The sequence below is a fragment of the Mirounga angustirostris genome, unplaced genomic scaffold (genome assembly GCF_029215605.1).
Source record: "Mirounga angustirostris isolate CCGP_5_RB_7025 unplaced genomic scaffold, mMirAng1.0.hap1 SCAF_16, whole genome shotgun sequence".
NCBI lineage: Eukaryota > Metazoa > Chordata > Mammalia > Carnivora > Phocidae > Mirounga > Mirounga angustirostris.
This window is the reverse complement of record NW_026991724.1, coordinates 55,275,339-55,296,536: the sequence shown is the minus strand read 5'-3', so window position 1 is coordinate 55,296,536 and position 21,198 is coordinate 55,275,339. Positions and strand designations below refer to the sequence as shown.

General features: G+C 44.9%; 1 protein-coding gene and 1 pseudogene across 1 annotated transcript; one reads left to right on the top strand and one right to left on the bottom strand.

Annotated features, from left to right (window-relative positions):
- The first annotated feature begins 9,415 nt into the window (after window positions 1-9,415).
- LOC123856119 (vomeronasal type-1 receptor 4-like) lies at window positions 9,416-10,330 on the top strand (annotated as a pseudogene).
- Window positions 10,331-18,227: 7,897 nt separating this feature from the next.
- On the bottom strand, window positions 18,228-20,957 carry LOC135362802 (putative protein FAM90A26). Its single transcript, XM_064580609.1, has 3 exons — window positions 20,800-20,957; window positions 20,377-20,641; window positions 18,228-19,035 (listed from the first exon to the last, which is right to left on the bottom strand). Exons 1-3 carry the CDS (start codon window positions 20,863-20,865, stop codon window positions 18,719-18,721), a joined length of 648 nt encoding a protein of 215 aa, XP_064436679.1. The 5' UTR covers window positions 20,866-20,957; the 3' UTR covers window positions 18,228-18,718.
- Window positions 20,958-21,198: the final 241 nt, after the last annotated feature.

Sequence of the window (21,198 nt, the reverse complement as noted above, 5' to 3'; positions counted from 1 at the left end):
GCTCAGGAAAGAAAGAGGGGATCTCGGGGGAATCCATTATCTTTCATAACCTAACCTCAGAAATGACAGACTCTTACTTCCGCCAGATTCTGCTGGGTCACACAGGCTCTCCTGTAATTGCCGCAGCTCAGGCAACCAGCTGTCCTGCTTTTCCCTGGCCTGACCAGGTTCCTGAGAAACAGGACTTTTCGTCCTAAAACTGGGAAAGTCCCGGGCAAACTGGGCCAGCGGAGCACACTAGCTGATGTGCCACTCACCTTCGCAGCCACACTCCACCCAGTCTGTTTTCTCTCCTTCCCTCCTCTTCTTTTCCCCACCTCCACCCCTTCTGTGTTCTCTCCTCTCCTTTGCTCCCCTTCTCTTCCTTTTTTGTCACCTCCAGGTGTGAAGAGAGGGTGGAAAACATACTCCTGGCCTGGGTCCTAGTGAAATTTTTGGATGCTGGGGTATGATATATACCATCTGAGATAGTTACTAGCTTGCTACTGGGTGTTAGTTAAGATGGCCCCTGGGACTGAAGGACACAAAATAATATTGAGACATGAAATTCTGATAAGGTTTTGGACAATGTTGGAGAAACGCTGTAATATGGGACGCAGTGCCCATAAGTATTCCACAATGAAAAGGAAACCATTTTTACAACAAAGAATGGAGAGGTGGGTGTCACCCTCAAATGTGTAGAGCTTGTCAGGGGGCATGACAGGGAATAAAAGCTGACCATGAGAAGCAAGCCCTCAGAAGTTCTTCTAACGTGAAAACAAGCACAAGCCAGACAGGCTCTTCCCACTTTGGGCCATCCTTGTGTCCCAATACCTGCAGTTGGTACCCTCACCCAGGATGTTCACAGACACTTACTGCCTGTGGGATGGGGTGGGTGGTCAATTATTCCTTTACCAACCAACTCATCAACTGATGGAATTAATGAAGTTAATGTAAGGTGTTTCCTGGAGGTCCCCAAACAGAGTGAGGTGATAAAGGGTCTGCCTACTGTAGCAAACTGACAGAAATTTGAGAAGGAACATACTGTGGGTTTTAAGACTAGGTTACAACATCTATTTGGCTAGCAGAAATCTCATCCATTAGACAACAGCCAAAGCTGTGCTTTGTTTAGATGCTGTGAAAATTAATAATGAGAAACCTCACTAAAATGGAGTTAGGAACTTTTGGCAGGGGGAGCTCTCATGCCCTACCCCTCCTGATCAATTGCAGACCCAATAGGAAAAGACGGACTTGACCTTGCACTTGGATACCACTCTACTACTCTAATCCCCCCAATCTGGGCAACAGCTCAGCCAATGAAAAGCTGCCATACTTTGAACTCCCAGTTGACACCAATGGGCTGTTAGTTTGTTATGGCCTTTCCAACTTAACCCTTTTCTCCTTAAAAAGCATATCTTAAAAACAAACAAACAAACAAATCTCTCCTTTGTTCCCCATTCTTGCTTAGGGTTTTGCAGTAGCTTGTTTGTCCCAGATTGCAATTCTCTTTTATTCTCAAATAAACCCATCTTTTGTTGTAAAATAACCAGCAGTTTTTATTTTTAAGGTTAACAATGCTAAATTTTATCCCTACATGTGTGGGAAACACAACCCTACAGGAAGCAAACACGCAGAAAGAAATGTGGTGGCACTGAGGGGCAGCTGCCATTACAGGTCATCTTCTAATGGGAGGAGGAAAAAGCTGTGGGTGGTAGGATTTGTTGGTGCAGAGTTTAGTAAAATCCAGTCTGTTTCTAACTTGAACATGGTGGAGAAAGGTGGAAAGGTGATGAGGCTAAGTGGCCACGAGCCACGCTGGGACCGTTGTGAACTTTACTTTTGGAAGAAGAGTTCATTAAACTCAACCCACCAGCTAGAAAATAAAGATGACGATGAGAAACCTGACCTTACCTTGAATCACCAGGGACCATGGGACCATAGTCTGCTAAATTAATCAGGGTGAAGAATGAAGCAGCACAGACTATCCTGGTGACATGTGTGAAGCTGGCATGCTGGTACCAACAAATTCTCTGTACAATAGCCCTGTATGACCCATGAAAAAAGTAGATGGCTCATGGAGACGAACAACAGACTACTGAAGCTTAAATAAAGCAATGCCACCCATAGCATCAGCAGTCCCCCACATGATTCCAACAGGGCAAGAATTTCAGCAGGCTAAAAGAGACTGGTCCTCACTGATTGTGCAAATGTTTCTTTTCTCAGCCTTATCTCAGAAAAGAGCTAACTACAGTTTAGTTTCATGTAAGAAGGATCATAGTTTACGTTTGCTCCATTGCCACAATTACTTGAATTCACCAGTTAGCTGTCTCAATTTGGTTAGAAGGGATTTGGCTTTAATATAGGTCCTGAGTGTAATAATACGCTATACTGGTGATATAAGAATTTCAGAAACTGAAGAATAAGCTAGGTGGAACTGACCTAAATGCATTAGTGGCACCAAGAGACTCGTTAAATCCAAAAGATCTAGGGACTTGCCCAAATGGTGAAATTGTTAGGAATATTCTGGGCAGAAGCCACCCATGATGATTCACGGATGACTAAAAAGAAACTGATATCTTTACCTACCCCTAGAACTAAACAAGAAGTCCACTGTTTGGTCTATTTGTACTGGGGAAGATGCATATTCTACATCTGGGAATATTGCTAACTCCTAGCCATGAAACTGTTTCCCAAAGGAGTCCATATTTGAATTAGGACCCAATAATGACAGGTCATTTCTGGTTTATAAAAAGTAGTGTCTCTCAATCTCTGTCTGTCTGTCCTTGGACCCCTGTGATCCATTCAGAAATGATTTTGGGAATGGTTGCAATGCATAGTAATGCAAATTGGAATTAATGGCAAAAGCCTTTGAGTGTCACCTAGTGGTGACCACTAAGATTTGGGATCAGAAAATTTTGGGGTGCTGGGGTATGATATATACCATCTGAGATAGTTACTAGCTTGCTACTGGGTGTTCATTTAGATGGCCCCTGGGACTGAAGGACACAAAATAATATTGAGACATGAAATTCTGATAAGGTTTTGGACAATGTTGGAGAAACGCTGTAATATGGGATGCAGTGCCCATAAGTATTCCACAATGAAAAGGAAACCATTTTTACAAGAGCATCTACAGGGGGAATGCAAGCAGGCAGCCATCATATCCACAGTCAGAAACCTCTTTTCTCATAGGAACAGCTTTAGAATCCTCTGAGTTGCTGCCAGAGCCTACGGTCACTTGTTTTTGTGGATGGAAATCTATTAAACAGAATAGGGGTAAATGATGGGTTTCTGACAACCAGTAGGCATCTTACAGTGGGTCTGAATTCCCCTGGAAACTGCCACACCCTGAGCCTAGGAAGGCAATGGGAAACCCAGTGACATACTCAAACTAAATTTCATCTAGGTGTAACTACTATGCATTTAACTCTAGTATGGGGGATTCAACATTTTTGGATACAAAACATGTAACACCCCCACATACATACACATATGTTGGTGGGCCTTTATTCGTATTGCATTGAGTTTATAAATTACTATTGTTAAGAATTTATATATTCGTGTCATAATGTCCTCTCATTGACAAAGATGATCTTTATTCAAGTCTTTCTCATATCCCTTCCCTCTGACACTAACTTTCTTTGAGACTTGTCCCACATAGATAATCTAAGATATTCTCTTCATCTCAAGATCCTTAATTTAATCACATCTCAAGCAGGCTCCCCACTGAGTGTGGAGCCCAACATGGAGCTCAACTTCATGACCTGAGATCATGACCTGAGCTGAAATCAAGATTCAGATGCTTAACCAACTGAGCCACCCAGGCACTCCCACACATATTTACATATTTTTAAAATGCAGAAAAATTAATATACATTTATACTCTACCCCTCTAATTCTGAAAAGTCTGTCTCTATAGTCCAGAGAAGATTCATAGCCACAAACCTTTAATAGCATTCTATTTTGAGAAACATCTATATTTTTCAGTTTGATGAGTGAAATCACCATGTCACTGCTGTTTGCTTTTCACTCCCTCTAGTAAAAACTAAATCAAAGGTTATTAAATGTTTATTGAGCATTTTCACTTATTCTGCAAAGTGCCTGGTTATATTTTTGTCTACTTTTAAACTTTCCTCAATTTTATAGATTTCAATTAGTCCTGACTTTATTGTAAGATATTTAATCCAATATAGATATTGTTGTTTTACATACTATTATATTTATTTTATATAGTTTGTATATTATCACTTTGAACATTCCACTAGTATCTTGGAATCTTCATATGTAATTATATACATGATAATATAATAATTATTATGTATCATATAATTACATCTATATAATTATACATTATATGTACATAACATGTATATAATTTTCATTCCCCTACTGAACCCAGCATTTTGACCTTTGCTTATTTCTTTATTACATAATGAAATAAATATTAATATTTTTCTACATTTTTTTACATTTTAAGTTATTATGGATTTCATCCATGCAGACTTCATTTTACTACATATGTGAGGTAAAGAACAGCTCTCCCCTCACCTGCCTTCATTTCTACTCTGTGCTCCCTGGGCCCCACAGCTCTTATAGATATGGCATAGCCATTTATCATCCCAGTGGAAAGGGCAATTCAAATCAGTTTAAACCCATGATAGGACTTCAAATCATACTAAGCAAAAATGGACAGAGTTAAAGTGAGAAACAGGTGAATTCACAACAGCAGGGTAAGAATATAATATCCCGAACTCATGAACTAATATAACAAATAGATTTTTTTTTTTAATTTAATCTGTAAGACCGGGAAGCCTGGGTGGCTCAGTCAGTTAAGCATCTGCCTTTGGCTCAGGTCATGATCCCAGGGTTCCGGGATCTAGTCCCTCATCGGGCTCCTTGCTCAGTGGGGAGCCTGTTTCTCCCCCTGCCTGCTGTTCCTCCTGCTTGTGCTCTCTCTCTCTGACAAATAAACAAATAAAATCTTTTTTAAAAAATCTGTAAGAATGCAGGAAATGTGAACAACCCATTCACCATCTTGACCTAATGGACAAATACACATCTCTGTCCCCATCAGTGAAAAATCTACTTGTTTTTTTTCCCATGCGTATGTATTATAGCTACTAAAATTGATTACATGTTGGGCTATAAAGAAAACTTCAGCAGATTCTGATAGACTGATTTCAGATTGGGTCATGATCTCTATGTCGTGAGATCAAGCCCTTCATCCGACTCTGCACAGCGCATAGAGAGCCTGCTTAGGATTCTCTCTCTCCTTCTTTCTCTGCCTCCACCCTGCACACGCTCTCTCTCAATAAAATAAAATAAAATAAAGTAAAATAAAATAAAATAAAAATAAAAGTACATGTTGTCCTGAATAAAACTGCATGGATTTAGGGATCTGTGGGAGTTACATCTTGGTCTACTATGCAAAGATGTCATTTGGGCATGTTGGCAAAAAACAGTTTCTGTGGTGCACTCGCTGGTCTCTGTGGTGAGGAAATAAGTTTACTTAGGGGCCTTTCATTAAACCTGAGTAATGGGGAGTAGCCATTGGAAGAGTACGTCATGGATCTATTTTGTTAATTTGGAGTTTTTGGAGTAAGGTTGTCAAAAGATGAAAATGGATATTTCTTCAAGTTTATATAGAGAGAGGCCTTAACTGGGCTCGGTCATGTATACCGTGTGGGTATTCTCCACATCACATCACCATCTCAAGACTATGTCCTTAGAGCAGCTTCTGGGAGCAGGAAAGGCAAGTGGAACCCACATTCCAAGGACAGGCGAGCAGGTGAGGAGCCTCTGAGTGCCCAAGTCAGTGGTCACATTTTATCTTTTTTTTTTTAAGATTTTATTTATTTATTTGAGAGAGACAATGAGAGACAGAGAGCATGAGAGGGAAGAGGGTCAGAGGGAGAAGCAGACCCCCCGCTGAGCAGGGAGCCCGATGCGGGACTCGATCCCGGGACTCCAGGATCATGACCTGAGCCTAAGGCAGACGCTTAACGACTGAGCCACCCAGGCGCCCTATACTTTATTATATTTTGTTGACATATGTGGATTTTATTTTATTTTATTTTAAGATTTTATTTATTTATTTGAGAGAGAGAGAATGAGAGCGAGCGAGTACATGAGAGGGGGGAGGGTCAAAGGGAGAAGCAGACTCCCCACTGAGCAGGGAGCCCGATGCGGGACTCGATCCTGGGACTCCAGGATCATGACCTGAGCCGAAGGCAGTCGCTTAACCAACTGAGCCACCCAGGCGCCCCACATTTTATCTTTTTGATGACGTTCCCCAACACTCCTGCACTCCCCCACCATCATTCCCCATGGTGTCTGCACCCTCCCTGTATGCCCATTCCCCGTATCTTCATTTTACCTTGTGCTTGTTCACTCTGTCTCTGTCTCTCTCTTGCTCTCTCACTCATACAAACACACACACACAGTCACTCCCTTAACATTCCACCCTTCCTGCTATGTACCTAGACCTGAAGTAGCCATGCTTACCGCACCTTCTAATGTTGCACATTCTAAATAATATCTTTGTGGGTTGTTCAGGGATAGAAAGAGTAAAAACAGTAAAAAGGGCTCCCCTTTCTGTACCTCCAGAAGTCTGGACGTACCATGATGCTGACACATGTGAACACCTTTCTGAGATACAAATGTCTGTGTTGATGGTGTGAGTGTGACTTTATGAATATAAGTGAGCTGTGTGTGTCATAATGTGCATGACACACTGTGTCTTTATATAGTGTGTGTGTGCTTGTATATAGTGAGTTTTGGATGAGTGAGAGTTTGTTACAGAAAGTGCATGTATATGTGTGAGCATGTGTGACTGTATTTGTGTATGAATACACATGTGCATGGTATCTGTGTATAAGGCTGTAAAACACATATAGACTAGAGACTGAGCACCATCAGGATTCTAATCTTGCACTGGGAAACTGGGGGCTCTGGATAGTGGAGCTGGATCAAATTGTGCATTTGTATGAAAGAAAAACAAAAGGATTGGGGAGCCTGGGTGGCTCAGTTAAGCATCTGCCTTTGGCTCAGGTCATGATCCAGGGGTCCTGGGATTGAGCCCTACATTGGGCTCCCTGCTCAGCCAGGAGCCTGCTTCTCCCTCTCCCTCTGCCTGCCGCTCCCCCTGCTTGTGTTCCCTCTCTCGCTGTGTCTCTCTCTGTCAAATAAATAAATAAATAAAATCTTTAAAAAAATAAAAATAAAAAAATTAAAACCACGTTGCTTTAAAAATCCTTCTAAGGCACGTTGTCTGGTTTACATTCTCAACTTACCACTTAAATGATACAACAGAGTAGTGGTCTGAAAATTAGTTCAGGCTCACTTTTGGGAGGAACAGCTTCTCAGGGGAGTAGAGAATCCAGTGAGCACCTAAGCCTCCCTGCTGGTCCCACACGTGTCTGACCTCAGTATTTGTTCCCTCGCTGTGAAACCCTGTCTACCTTCACAGATCAAGGAGATAATGACTAGAAACCCATCAAACCTGTTGTTGTTTTTGGTAACCACCGGCTGGGAGAGGAAAAAAAAAAAAAGTTTTTTACAAATATTCTCAGTTCCCCAAGCCTGTGCTTCCACTGTGGCCACAGGCAAAAAGATAATTCTGCAGGGAGGTGAGGTCACAGAACTGCAAGCCCATATCCCACGGTCTGGATGCCTCCCTCCCTGTCCCACAAACACTGCTGGTTGTAACCAGCACATGGAGCCCACCGTCCCGGCAGCTAGAGGGAGTCAAGTGAGTATTGTCTATTTCAACCTGAGAGGCAGAGTCTGCAAGTGCAGTGAGGTATCAGGAGTCTTGGAAAGTGATTATATCAGAAAAAGAGATTCTTCTGGTCCAGTGCCAAGCCACATGGGAAGGAGGAATAATTCTGAGGCATGAGCTGAGTTAGTGAGGGGAGATGGGTTTCTAGACCTACATCAACCCCTGATGGCTCCTGATATGATTTCGTGTAATTCTCACTGATGGTGACTGTTGGCGTTTAATGCAAGTTATAAGGACACATGACTTTAAAGTGCTTAAGGACTGTCATACTAAGATCAATCAGCCTGCCTTCCAGGAATTAGACTGCATTTTCAGACTAGGATCAGTGTGACTGTAATACCTCCATGCTTGTAATAAGGATTAGGATAAATCCACAGGAGTTCTCTACATCTGTGCAGAAACCATACATCCAAATGGCAATTGCTGGAATGGAAATGATTTCTCTAATTCTGGGTGTCTGAAGAGCTTATGGAGATAATAGCTGTTTCCTCCTGATTATGTCCTTGGTCTATCGATTCCGGGGAGACTGTTTTCCATCTTCAAATTAAGGGGGAAGCAATTAAGAACATGGTAACATTACAAAATGGGTTTCGGATATCAACTATTAGCCCGGAAAGATCTTGTGATGTCTTCTCTGGTTTAAAACTATTTTCATGTTAACGCCAAACTCTACAATTTCTTTTTAACTCTACAATTTCAACTTGTAAAATACGCAGACTTTCAAGCTTAGAAATTATTTTGTATATGTCTTATATTTTGATTTTTCACAAATCTTATTGCTCATACTTTTTCTTAAGTGATGTTAAAGATATGAGCTTAAGATTTGAGATTAGTAGTATTGAGTTGCTGTTCTACACTAACTTATCATATATTGGCATTTCAAGTCTCACAATTTAGGGCACGACATTGGAATTCAGTGGTTCCCATGGTAGGTGTCATAAAAGCAAAATAATGGGTCAGTTGCCAATACACTATAAAGCTAATAGTGGACTCTTTAAACACAATTTGTCATGGAACAGGTCCTTAGAATTTTACTATAATCCGTGAGTCTACATTTTGTGGAGGTATTTAAATATTAATTCATTATTGTAAGTGGTCAATACAATAAATCTTTAAACATAAATGAAAAATTGTTAGAAAAAAATAACTACTACTTATCTAAAATAAGATAACGAGGTATGAGAATGTCCTAATCTGCACCTGTATTTTGAAGAATACATCTAACTAGCTTTGTTAGAACAGCATTGTGTTTAAATGCATTGCCATAACGCCAGACCAGTCAGGGGCAAATCTCCCCATTCCCACAAAAACAACTTGAACTTGACAAATCACTGAACTTTCTCTGCCTCGGTGCTCCTTATCTTTTCCATGAAAATACTAACACTGACTCTCATCAATTTATGAAGAATACAGGATGGACTACATACACGTCCTTTAGAGCAATGATCTAGATTGTGTAAAAAGCTCTTTTAAGTGTTACAAATTCAGCCCTTGGAAACTTGTTTAAAGCAAATATTGTAAAGAATTGTTTCCAAAGCGGAACTACAGGACGTAGAGAACATTGGATTTTAGCCAACATGATGCATGTATCTCACGCCTCGTGTTCCCATGCAGGAATCTGGCTCAGAAGAATCTCACTCTCTGGGATTTTACAGAATGACCACCAGGGATTCGGTGTTGGGAATGAGCTTTTATTGCAAACTATAGTTGGAATTCTGGGGAATTTCTCTGTTTTTTTTTTAATCATTATCTCTTCCTTTATCTGACAGGATACAAGCGTAGGTCCACAGATTTGATTCTCAAACACCTGACTGTAGCCAAACTCTTATTTTTTCTAAAGGAATTCCTCAGACAATGGCCGCTTTTGGGTTGAAACATCCCCTTGATGATTTTGGATGCAAACTTGTTTTCTATGTTCACAGAGTGGGCAGGAATGTGGCCGTTGGAACCACCTGCCTCCTGAGTGTCTTCCAGGTGATCGTGATCAGTCCTGGGGACTCCAGGTGGGCGGGTCTTCAAATAAAAGCTCCCAAGTACCTGGGCACCACCAACATCCTCTGCAGGATCTTGACTATAATGCAAAGTATTTTGGTTCCTTTTCATGTGACTGACAAAAGGAATAGCACAAACATCATAAGGAAAGCAGATCATGACTACTGTAATGCAGTATATTACAGCAAAATCACAGAGTCACTCTATGTGCCATTCCTATTATTCCATGATGGTTTCTGCTTGGGGCTCATGGGCTGGTCCAGGTTTTCATCCTGCAAAGGCACAGGCAGTGAGTTCAATACTTTCATAGAACACTGTCTCCCCGAGATCCTCCCCTGAGACCACAGCCACCCAAAGCATCTTTGTCCTGGTATGCTTCTTTCTTTTTTTATGGACACTGTCCTCTATCTTCCATGTTTGTCGGTTATTAACAACCCCCGTCTGTGGCTGAGGAATGCTTTTACACTACTCGCTGCATGTTTTCCTACTGTCAGTCCCTACATTCTCATGAGCCATGACCCCAGAATGTCCACCCTCTGCGCTGCCTGGATAAGGAAACAAAATCCCCTAAACTTATAAGGAATATGTAAGTTATATGCATATTCACAATGGTTGTTTATTTATTAGCCCCTTTCAATGTATAAGCACATTTATAAAATATCTACATTACAAGAGAGGGATAAACAAGACAAACTGAGCTCCTGCTACTAAATAAACAACATCAGTAGCATTTATAAATGAAATGTGGTGTATTCATCAGGTTAATGTTTAGTAGTCCTCCTTACCCAAAGTCTCACTCTCTGCAGTGAGTTCCCTGAAGTCAACTGCAGCCCATGAGCAGACAATCCTTCCTTCTGATTTATTGTCAGAAGGTCAATAGCAGCGGAGTGCTCAATCACAAGCCTACCATATTCATCACACCTCATCTCATCACATAGGCATTTTTATCATCTCACATCATCATCATCAGAAGGGTGAGTACAACACAATAAGATATTTTGAGAGAGGGAGAGAGAGAGGGACCACATTCACACTTTTATTACAGTATATTGTTCTAATTATTTATTTTATTATTACTTATTGTTGTTAATCTCTTACCATGCCTGATTCATAAGTTAAACTTTATCATACATATGTATGTATGGAAAAAACAAAGTATGTATAGGGTTCAGTACTATCTGCAGTTTCAAGCATCCACTGGGGGTCTTGGAACGTATCTCCTGTGGCCAAGGGGAAACAATTATGTATTTATATGTATATGTTGTCAGATTAATATTTTCCCATCAAATAATATTGGATAATTGCACATTCAGGAACATCAAAATAATTCTTATTCAAATAATTGCAAACTGCTTTTTCTTTAAATTCTTTTTTATCTGATATTTATCTCACCATGCTGTTAGGAGTTAATTGGACACTTAGGACCAGGGTCCCCAACAAGAAAACAGGGGGCCAGGACAACTAAGACAAAACCACACTGGCATCCTGTTTGACAGCTTAAACAAGACCAGGATAGCATCCTGTTGAGCAGCCTCTGCAGAAGTAACTTTTGCAAAACATCCCGAAACAAAACAATTAACCGTAAAACATTGATCACTATCACAAAGTCGAGGCAGTTAGTCACCATATGTCAGCCCAAAAGACCATCAACACATGAACAATAACCCAATAGGTAGACAGGGGCATGATCAGAGTCCTGACTGGCACACCTTAGTGGCCAATCCACAGGGGCCCACTCTCAGGATGCTCAAGATAGTTCTGCAAAAGAGCTTACAAAAACCCCTAGATTTGAATGCCAAAATGGCAACCCTCTCAGGTCCCCTCCCTCTCTGGGAGCTTCGTACTATGGCTCAATAAACTTTGCCTTGCTGCCCACCAGTCTTTAGCTGGTCTACCTCTTAATTCTTCAAAGTGGCTTAACCAAGAACCGCAGGTTCTAAGGCAATAAAAATCCTGTAACACTAATTAATTTGGAAGTGGAGGTGATATGGAAATTTTTTAGCAACACAATTTATGAATATTGACCTTTCCCAACCTCCAGTAGGGATAAAAAGTCTAAACAGAATATCCATGAAAGAAATGGAAAAGTGTCTCTTACAAATAAAAGCCCTGGAATCAGAGGGTTAAATGGACATTCTAGAAGCCTGGGATAAGCAATGCTGCTTACTCATTTAAATAGCATTGAGTGGTTACCACATTTTTCCACACCTACTTTTTGCTGAATGTGCAGTAATCACCTGGGATTGCTTTTGTAATTAAGAAACATAAAAGGCGTTCAAATTAATTGTTTTTCCCTAAAAAGTAAATACACAATTTGATGTCCACTATCAAGTACTCCTCATATCCTAGTCAGAGACTAGAGGTATAAGGGTAGATAACCCTTAACTGAACACACATGCAAACATTTGCACATAAACAACACATGTGTATACACAACATATATTCAGATACAATCATATACCCTCACATCTCACACACTCTCAAGTATTCCTCCATAACTCCCACTGAATACACCCACCCTGACCACACCCACCACCATTCACATTCGTAAAACCACATTCATGCAATCAAGGTGCAATTGTGTATCTTGATAGTATGGGCATAAATGGGAAAGGAGGGTGTGTTATAAGGTATTTGCTCATGAGACTAATGGAGGCTGAGAAATCCCAAAACCTGTAGTTTGTAATCCAGAGACGCCACCTGTCCAAGTCTGAATGCAAGAGAAAACCTATGTCCTGGCTCAAAGACAGGCAGAGAGGACAAATTTTCCTTTACTCAACATCTTTGTTCTATTCTGGACTTCAAGGAATTGGAGGAGGCCAACCCACACTGGGGAAGGCAATCTGCTTTAGTCTATTGATTCAAATGTTAATCTCATCCACAAACACCCTCAGAGACACACACAGAATGATGTTTAACTAAGTATGGGGGCACCCCATGCCCCAGGCAGGCTGACCAATAAAATTGACCATCACATCATTTAACGAGACAGCTATCTTGCCACTCAGAGAGAGAGCCATGTGGTGATGGGGTGGAGTGGGAAGAGAGGAGGCTGGGTCTGACAACTTCCTGGAATACCTGTCACATCTGAACGGCAACCTCTAGGCATCCTATTACATGAGATGATAAACCTTCCTCTTGGTTTAGTCATCACTGCCCAGGTGTTCCTTCCTCCTCAAACCTCCATCACCGTCCACGTGCTCTTTCCTCCTCAAACGTCCATCACCGTCCAGGTGCTCTTTCCTCCTCAAACGTCCATCACCGTCCAGGTGCTCTTTCCTCCTCAAACCTCCATCACCGTCCAGGTGCTCTTTCCTCCTCAAACCTCCATCACCGTCCAGGTGCTCTTTCCTCCTCAAACCTCCATCACCGTCCAGGTGCTCTTTCCTCCTCAAAACTCCATCACCGTCCAGGTGCTCTTTCCTCCTCAAACCTCCATCACCGTCCAGGTGCTCTTTCCTCCTCAAACCTCCATCACCGTCCAGGTGCTCTTTCCTCCTCAAACCTCCATCACCGTCCAGGTGCTCTTTCCTCCTCAAACCTCCATCACCGTCCAGGTGCTCTTTCCTCCTCAAACCTCCATCACCGTCCAGGTGCTCTTTCCTCCTCAAACCTCCATCACCGTCCAGGTGCTCTTTCCTCCTCAAACCTCCATCACCGTCCAGGTGCTCTTTCCTCCTCAAACCTCCATCACCGTCCTGGTGCTCTTTCCTCCTCAAACCTCCATCACCGTCCAGGTGCTCTTTCCTCCTCAAACCTCCATCACCGTCCAGGTGCTCTTTCCTCCTCAAACCTCCATCACCGTCCTGGTGCTCTTTCCTCCTCAAACCTCCATCACCGTCCTGGTGCTCTTTCCTCCTCAAACCTCCATCACCGTCCAGGTGCTCTTTCCTCCTCAGACCTCCATCACTGTCCAAGTGCTCCTGACCAACCCCCTCCGTGGGTTTGATCAACTTGTTAGAGCTGCTCCCAGAGCTCAGGAAAACAGTTTACTCACGAGATTAGGGGTTTACTATAAGAGGGTAGAACTCACGAACAGCCAGACGGAAGAGGGGCCCAGGGCCAGGTATGGGCAATAGGCACAGAGCTTCAGTGTCCTCTCCAGGCCTGGGAAGCTGCCCGAGTCCTGGGAACATTAGGATTCTGGTGAAGCAAAGGCAAGCCCTTCCCTTACCTTGAGGCAGATGGGTCCAAATGTTCAAGCACAATTCTTTGAGAGGAGGTTCGAATTACTCTTTCTGGCATCAGCAATAAGAACAGAAGTGAGGGGCAGGCTTGTGACAACAGGCAGGCCATTTAATACACCCCAGTGCTCTTGCTTTCCTAGATCAAAGCACCATCTTCTTCCGATAGAAAGCCTTCTGGTTGGAATTTTTTCTTTGTTGCACATTTCTGCAAAAGTTGATTCTGACAATGTTTGCCAGCTCATCCGTTACTTCTGGGGACAGAGGGAGCCTGGAGTTTCATTCAGTCATGCCACCATTTGTTTTGTTTGCGGCAAAAAGCTTAATTGTTTCCATTTGGTCCACGGGGCTTGGGAGAGGGCTCCAGGGTGGTTAAAAAGCTGTCTCGTGGCTGCAGGGAGAGGCTGAGGCACAAACTCTGGCACCAGGGGGCTGTCAGAGGGGCCCCCTCAAAGGCTGCTGGTCTCCACCTAGTCGTGCTTGAGAGTGAGCCTCTCGAAGAGATGCTCGCCCAGTCCAGCCTGGGGGCCGGCCAGCCTGCGGAGGTTAGTCAGGTGGTCGCCCATCTTCTTGATGAGTTTCACCTCCTCATCTAGGAAGTGGTTCTCCAGGAAGTCACAGAGCTGAGTGACAGAAGAGGAGAAAACGTTGGCCATTTACGCATCCACAGTGTGACAGATGGGGAAACGAGGCTCAAAGGGAAATTTGCCCATTTAAATGTGGATGAAAGGAGTACTTACATGGGGGTCTGCACGGGCAGAACCCAGGGCATGCAGATCCAAAAGGGCCTGGTTCAGGCTCTTCTCCAGGACCACAGTGCCCCATTTCATTGGAACTCAGCTACGCCCTGTGTTTACATACTGCTGATCCAACCAGGGCAGGATGGAGTGGTTGCCCAGAGACTGCACAGCTTACAAAGAGTAAAAGATGTACTATCTGGACATTTATAGTAAAAAATAAATGGCCATTTCTGAGGCGGATTCACATTTTGTCATGTACATGGAAAGCTATAAAACTTCAGAAATATAACACAGAAAAATCCACTTTAGAGTAAATATTAAGTGAGGATGACACAAAATTGGTCTCAGCTGGAAGAGGAAACCTGCATTCATTCAGAGCCACAAGGTGTTGTATTGAAAAAAGGGAGACTAGAGAGAGGAGGGCTTATATTGCAATTTGGTTGAAACTACAATTTTTTTTAAGATTTTATTTATTTGACAGAGAGAGACACAGCGAGAGAGGGAACACAAGCAGGGGGAGTGGGAGAGGGAGAAGCAGGCTTCCCGTGGAGCAGGGAGCCCAGTGCAGGGCTCGATCCCAGGACCCTGGGATCACAACCTGAGCCGAAGGCAGACGCTTAACAACTGAGCCACCCAGGCGCCCCTACCAGGTGGATCTTTAAGTCAAGATTTGCCAGTGGGTTTTTCGTAGTTCTTGTCTCTAGATCACCTGCCTCAAGAACACTCAGGACACTAACACAGATCACAGGTTCCTGGATAAACGTAATGAGAATTTCTTTTGTGGAACCTGAATTTCCCATTTATCAAAGCACTGCTGGTGATTGTAGGACTCACGTTTCCAACTGCTCTTGGCTTTCTCCAACATGCTGAGCAAGCCCAGGGACAGAGGAGCCTGGGGACTCACTGAGACTTGGAAGCTAATGGCTGTATCATATTGTTATTCTGCAGTCCCTGATGGGGGCTCTGGAGGTGTTATTTCTGTTTCAAAGGAATCCTCATTAAAGCAACCTGGGGAGCCCCAAGTTGAAGAACCCGCACGGGTAAAGAGTCTCTTGATTTCCCTCCATCTTTTCCTGGGTTTGGGGCCCCCGACCAGGAGGCAGCCTGGACAGTCCTATCACACTGCCTGTTAGGAATATGGCCCTGGCAAGACAGAGAAGCTCTCCTGAGACAGAATCTCACAGGGAGAAAGGGGACATCTGGTTTGCTCCCCGCCCCCCCCCCCGGGAAATCCCACACTGAAGAGAATGTGAAAGTTGAAATGACATGGTGTCACTTATGCCCAGTGGTTTTCAAGTGGAGCCAGGAGGTCATTCAGGAGGCGGGCCTTATGCCTGTCCTCACCTGGTGGAACCATGAACTTTGAATGGGCCAACCCACAAATATCTCAAGGACTATGCACGAACACACCTGCAAGTTCTTACAGTAATGGACTTTAGCAACCAGTTATGGTAAGCCAAGATTCGTTTTCTGCCATCGACACCAATCAAAATTCTTTGTAAGCAACGTATTCAAGCATTCACTTTTGTCCTTAAAAACCCCTGACTTCTGCTCCCTAGTGAGACACTCTTTGGGTTGCCACCCACATCTCTGTACCCTGCATTGCAATTCTTTGATCCCAAATAAATGCTTTTGCTTCGATATTGTCTCCTGACAATTTTAGGTTGACAAGTGTCATTTGCTCTTTTTGATTCAGGACAGAGTGTTCCCCAAAACAGTTTCATGTAGTGTTCTCTCTGTGCTCTACCTCCAGCTTCCTAACCTTTGCTGTGCATTACAAATAACCACAAAAGGGGGCGCCTGGGTGGCTCAGTCGGTCAAGCATCAAGCATCGGACTCTTAATTTCAGCTCAGGTCATGTTCTCAGGGTTGTGGGATCAAGCCCCGCTTAGGGCTCCACGCTCAGTGGGGAATCTGCTTGGAATTCTCTCTCCCTCTCCCTCTGCCCCTCCCCCTGCTCACTCTCTGTTCTCTCTCTCTCTCTCCCTAAAATAAAATCTTTAAAAAACAAACAAACAAAAACCCCCAAACCACCACAGAGGGTTTGACACTCAACTTCCACACAGGCAAGGAAACAGTTTCCACCTCCTGTGTCCCCTTTACTGTCACACGGAGTCCTTCTGACACTTTTGCACTCCCCCCCCCCCAACCCCACCGCACCAACAAGCAAGCCTCCAACCAGCTGGGTGTCCAAGAATTCAACTCAATTCTGCCACCGTCTACCCCAAGACACATCAGGTCCCACGGGTGAGGGCTCAAGTCCCCACGAGAAGCCCCCCCACACACACACATTTTGGGCTTCTGAGCGACCAGCTATAGATCAGAGGTTCCAACAACCCCCTCTTTGAGTTTGATTAATTTGCTAGAGCAGCTCACAGAACTCAGGGAAACACTCACGTTTATCAGTCTCTTAAAGGACTGAGGTGTGTCCCTCTCCTGGTGTGGATGTGTTCGTCAGCCTGGAAGCTCTCCAAATGCCCTGCTACTGGGATCTTATGGAGGCTTCCTCTCGTGGGCATAATTGACCATTGGCTCCATTTCCAGCCCCTCCCCTCTCTAGAGAAGGGGGATGGGGGTGGGTCTGCGAGTTCCCAAGCTTCTGATCATGGCTTGGTCTTTCTGATGACCAGCCCCACCCAGGAGCCCACCCAGAGTTGTCTCATTAGCACAAGAGATGCTCCCAGGGCCCTCATCACTTAAGAAATTGCAGGGATTTTAGGAGCTCTGTATCAGGAACCAGGGGCAGAGACCTATATTTATATTTTTTCTATTATCTCATGCCACGTTTCAAACCAAACCCAACAAATGAATATCCCTGGAGGGTAGGAACCACTCGTTATGGTATTTAAAGCTCACCAGGTGATTCTGATGTGCAGACTGAGAACCAGTCTCTTTTTGCACTTATCACACTTCAACCTGCATATGAAACACCTGGAATTATTATTAAGAACCCCCAGATACTGGTTCAGTAGGGCTGGCTTGTGCCTGAGAGTCTGTATTTCTTAAAAGTTACAGATCCGGGCACCTGGGTGGCTCAGTTGGTTAAGCGACTGCCTTCGGCTCAGGTCATGATCCTGGAGTCCCTGGATCGAGTCCCGCATCGGGCTCCCTGCTCGGCAGGGAGTCTGCTTCTCCCTCTGACCCTCCCCTGTCTCATGCTCTCTCTCTATCTCATTCTCTCTCTCAAATAAATAAATAAAATCTTAAAAAAAAAGTTACAGATCCTTGGATTAGACTGTATGAACCTCCTCTTTACTCAGGTAAAACTGGATGAAGAAAAAATAAATGGACCCGAGGTAATAAGGAGGAATAAAAAAAGCCGTAATACATGTTCTGTTTCAGAGAATTTTATTAATCCTGAAAGTAATCAACCATAACACTGCAATGGTTTTTTAATAACAAAATGTAAAGGTTAAAAGAACATCCCCCATTCCCCAAGGCAAAGAGAATTCCCACTGAAACACTCCCTCAAAGTGGAAAATTCTACACCCAGGAGGGGGCACTGTTCCAGGGGTGCAGCGCTTCTCCACAATCATCTCCCAGTTACCCAAGTTTTCGTTGTTTGCCCACCCACACAGACGAATTTCATAGCTTTCTATTATTAGGGTATAACACGGCTTCCCCATGTTGACTCAGTTTCTTAAACACCTGATTTACAAAGGACAACAAGTGACAACTTCATAAGCTCCATTTTAAATACAACTTAAAGGCACAAAATTTAAAGGCGGTGTCTGCCTGGTGACCCCCAGTGTCACCTCCACAGGTGCCTGACTCACAGGACACAGAAAAGAGGTGCTCCTGCCTCTTTTCCCGTCTTTTAGCCACTTCCAGTGAAGGGACACTGGATGCCCAGTCTTCTCTCCACGGGGCCACCCTCAGGCATTCTCCTCGGTGGGGGAAGAGAAGATCCTCTCACTGGGACCCTGGGACCCTGTCTTTCTGACGCCTCTAAGATGTGAGGGCTCTGACCAGCAGGTGTAGACTTCTCTGGAGGGAGACAGGAGCAGTTGAAAACCTGGAGCTCCGCCATCCCGTGCCCCATCTCATGTCCCATCCTTGCCCCCACTGGCCTGGAACATGCCTGGGTGGTGGAGGTTAGGGCCGGCACAAGCCTGGACAGGGCTCAGACCAGGTGAGTTGGGTGGGGCTTGGGGGTCAAAGCTGGGCATCTGGGCTGGTGTCTTCCCGGTCACTTGGGGTATCTGTTTGGATCCAAGAGAAGTGTACTGGGGAGAAGCTGAAGAGCCCGGACAGCCCCCAGACCAGGTCACCGGGAACTCAGCTTGGGGGTTTAGAAGAGGCTGAATCTTGCTTTCTTTGGAGGGTTCTGGCAAGTCTGGAGAGCGACCTGAGGAGACGTCTTACCCGGCGCCTGGATGCCGAGTTTGGCCTTCTGGCCACATTTTCCCACGATAGGCTGCGGGTGGGGCCTCGAGGCCACGGGAGGATGCTTGGCTTCTGTCTGGGCCAGTGTCTTCCTGGAAGGCTGGGGAACATCAGGGGAGACAACGTCAGGCCTCCTGGCTGTCAACTTGGCAATGAGAGGCGGGTCCTGGCAGGAGCTTTTTAGAGCTTGGCAGGGCAAGTCCACCCCACACCTTTGGGCTGGTTCACAGGCACGCACTTCCGGGGCTTTACTGAGAGGCAGTGTAGACCGCATGTCAGGTGTCACGACTGGTGGCTGACCTGTGGGGACGGGGCCCAGGACAGATGGCTTAGTATTTGTTTGGACGGGCAGTGGCCTGGTGGGGCGCTGTGGGAGAAGGAAACTCGTGTTAGACCCTCAGGACTCACAACTCAACCATCCGTCACACAGGACTGACGCACTCAGCCCTATCACAGTAGAAACTGGAAATCAGAAGCAACGGAGGACAAAGGTAAAACAGCAGACTCAGATAATAAATAGGGGGAAGTACGTAATACTCAGGATTTTCTCTACATCAGAAGGAAAAAAAGGAGCAACCCAATTTAAGCAGACAGCACATACAAAACTAAACGTCACAGCAAAAGACGTGCAAACAGTCATCACACATTTGCAGAGATACGCTCCTCAGAGGTGGGGGGGGACAATTACAATACCCGTCTAGTTTTTGTTGCCTATCAGATATGACAATTAAAACTTTCCTTATGCCGTTTGTTGTTAAGATCCAGGGAGCATACAACGCGCAGAGTGTAAATGGCAACCATCCTTTTGAAGGGTAATTTGGGAGTATTTACAGAATTTTGAAAGATGCCTTGTCTTGATTTAAGATCACAGAAGGCATCTGATAGAACCCTTCGCCTGGGCACAGAGACGCCTCCACAAACACTTGCCGGCCAGACTTGCACAAAATAGAAAAAATACGTCCTTCAAATAAAGAAACTGGAATAGGAAAAATACGGAGGAGTCCTAGGCGGTCCCTCCAGGCCAGCCCGGGTTTGAATGTAACCCCGCACACCCGAGCGGCACAGAATGAAGCGGAACGCAGATGGAGGCCCGGAGCAGGGAAGCAGAGACTCACCCTCAGGTGGGCACCCACGTCCGAGGGCTCCTTCCCGGAGCTCTGCTGCTTCTGTGGCCGTCTGACGGGTGGTCTCAGTGGCCGAGCCTCCCTCTTCTGCTCTCCTGGCCTGCAGAGCAAATCATGTGAACTGTCCGGACGCCCCTGACCTTCCTGCCCACACAGAGACCGGGAACCAGGAACACTCCTGGGGCCCAGACCTTGCCCTTGTTTGGGGGAAAGGGGGGCTCCACTGCCCACGAATCGCTCTGACCCTGTGATTCCGCACCTCTGTCTTGGTTCCCTCCTGCTGTCCGTCCTGTGGAAGGACCCTGGGATCTGTAAGTCCTGAGGCCTCTTGGGTTCCAAGTTTTCATTCTTACTGGAGCCCAAGGGCTGGGGGGCAAGGTCCCATGCCCAGCACTTCACGGGGCACCTCCTGCTGCTGGCCAGGTGCCCGAAGGCCCCACAGTTCTTGCACTTCACCTGCGGACGGAGGGAGAGAGTGCTCAGTGAGACAGCAGAAATCAGGGGCGGCTTTCAGAGGTTCATGTCAGGACAGATATTTGGAGTTGGATATTCGTTTGGGGGAGAGGACACAGACCCAGTGCCCATGTTCCTGAAACACTCAAGCTCCCACTTACCCTGGTATATGCCTCTTCTGGGGAGGGATTCCTTTGCCCCACTGGTCCCCTCTGTAGCTTCTTCATGTTCTGAGCGATAAGGGGTCTTGGGGGCCGCTGGTATATGCAATCCCCTGCCAGACCCTCGGGCTTCTGGTCTTTCTCCCTCAGGGACGGATTGTTGGATTCTCTACTCACAAGAAAAGGACCAAAAAGAAAAAAAAAAAAATTATGTAGACACAGAGACAGAAGTCCCTCATACCCCTGCTTCTCTGCCTGGATTGGATGGGGGGCTCACTGATCACTAAGTACACCCACAGTGATGTGGTCTCTCATGAACTCATGTCCCATTCTGTGCCATTCTGTGACGTTTTTCCATCATTACTTACTCCCAGGATAGGACACTGCCTGAGAAAAGGC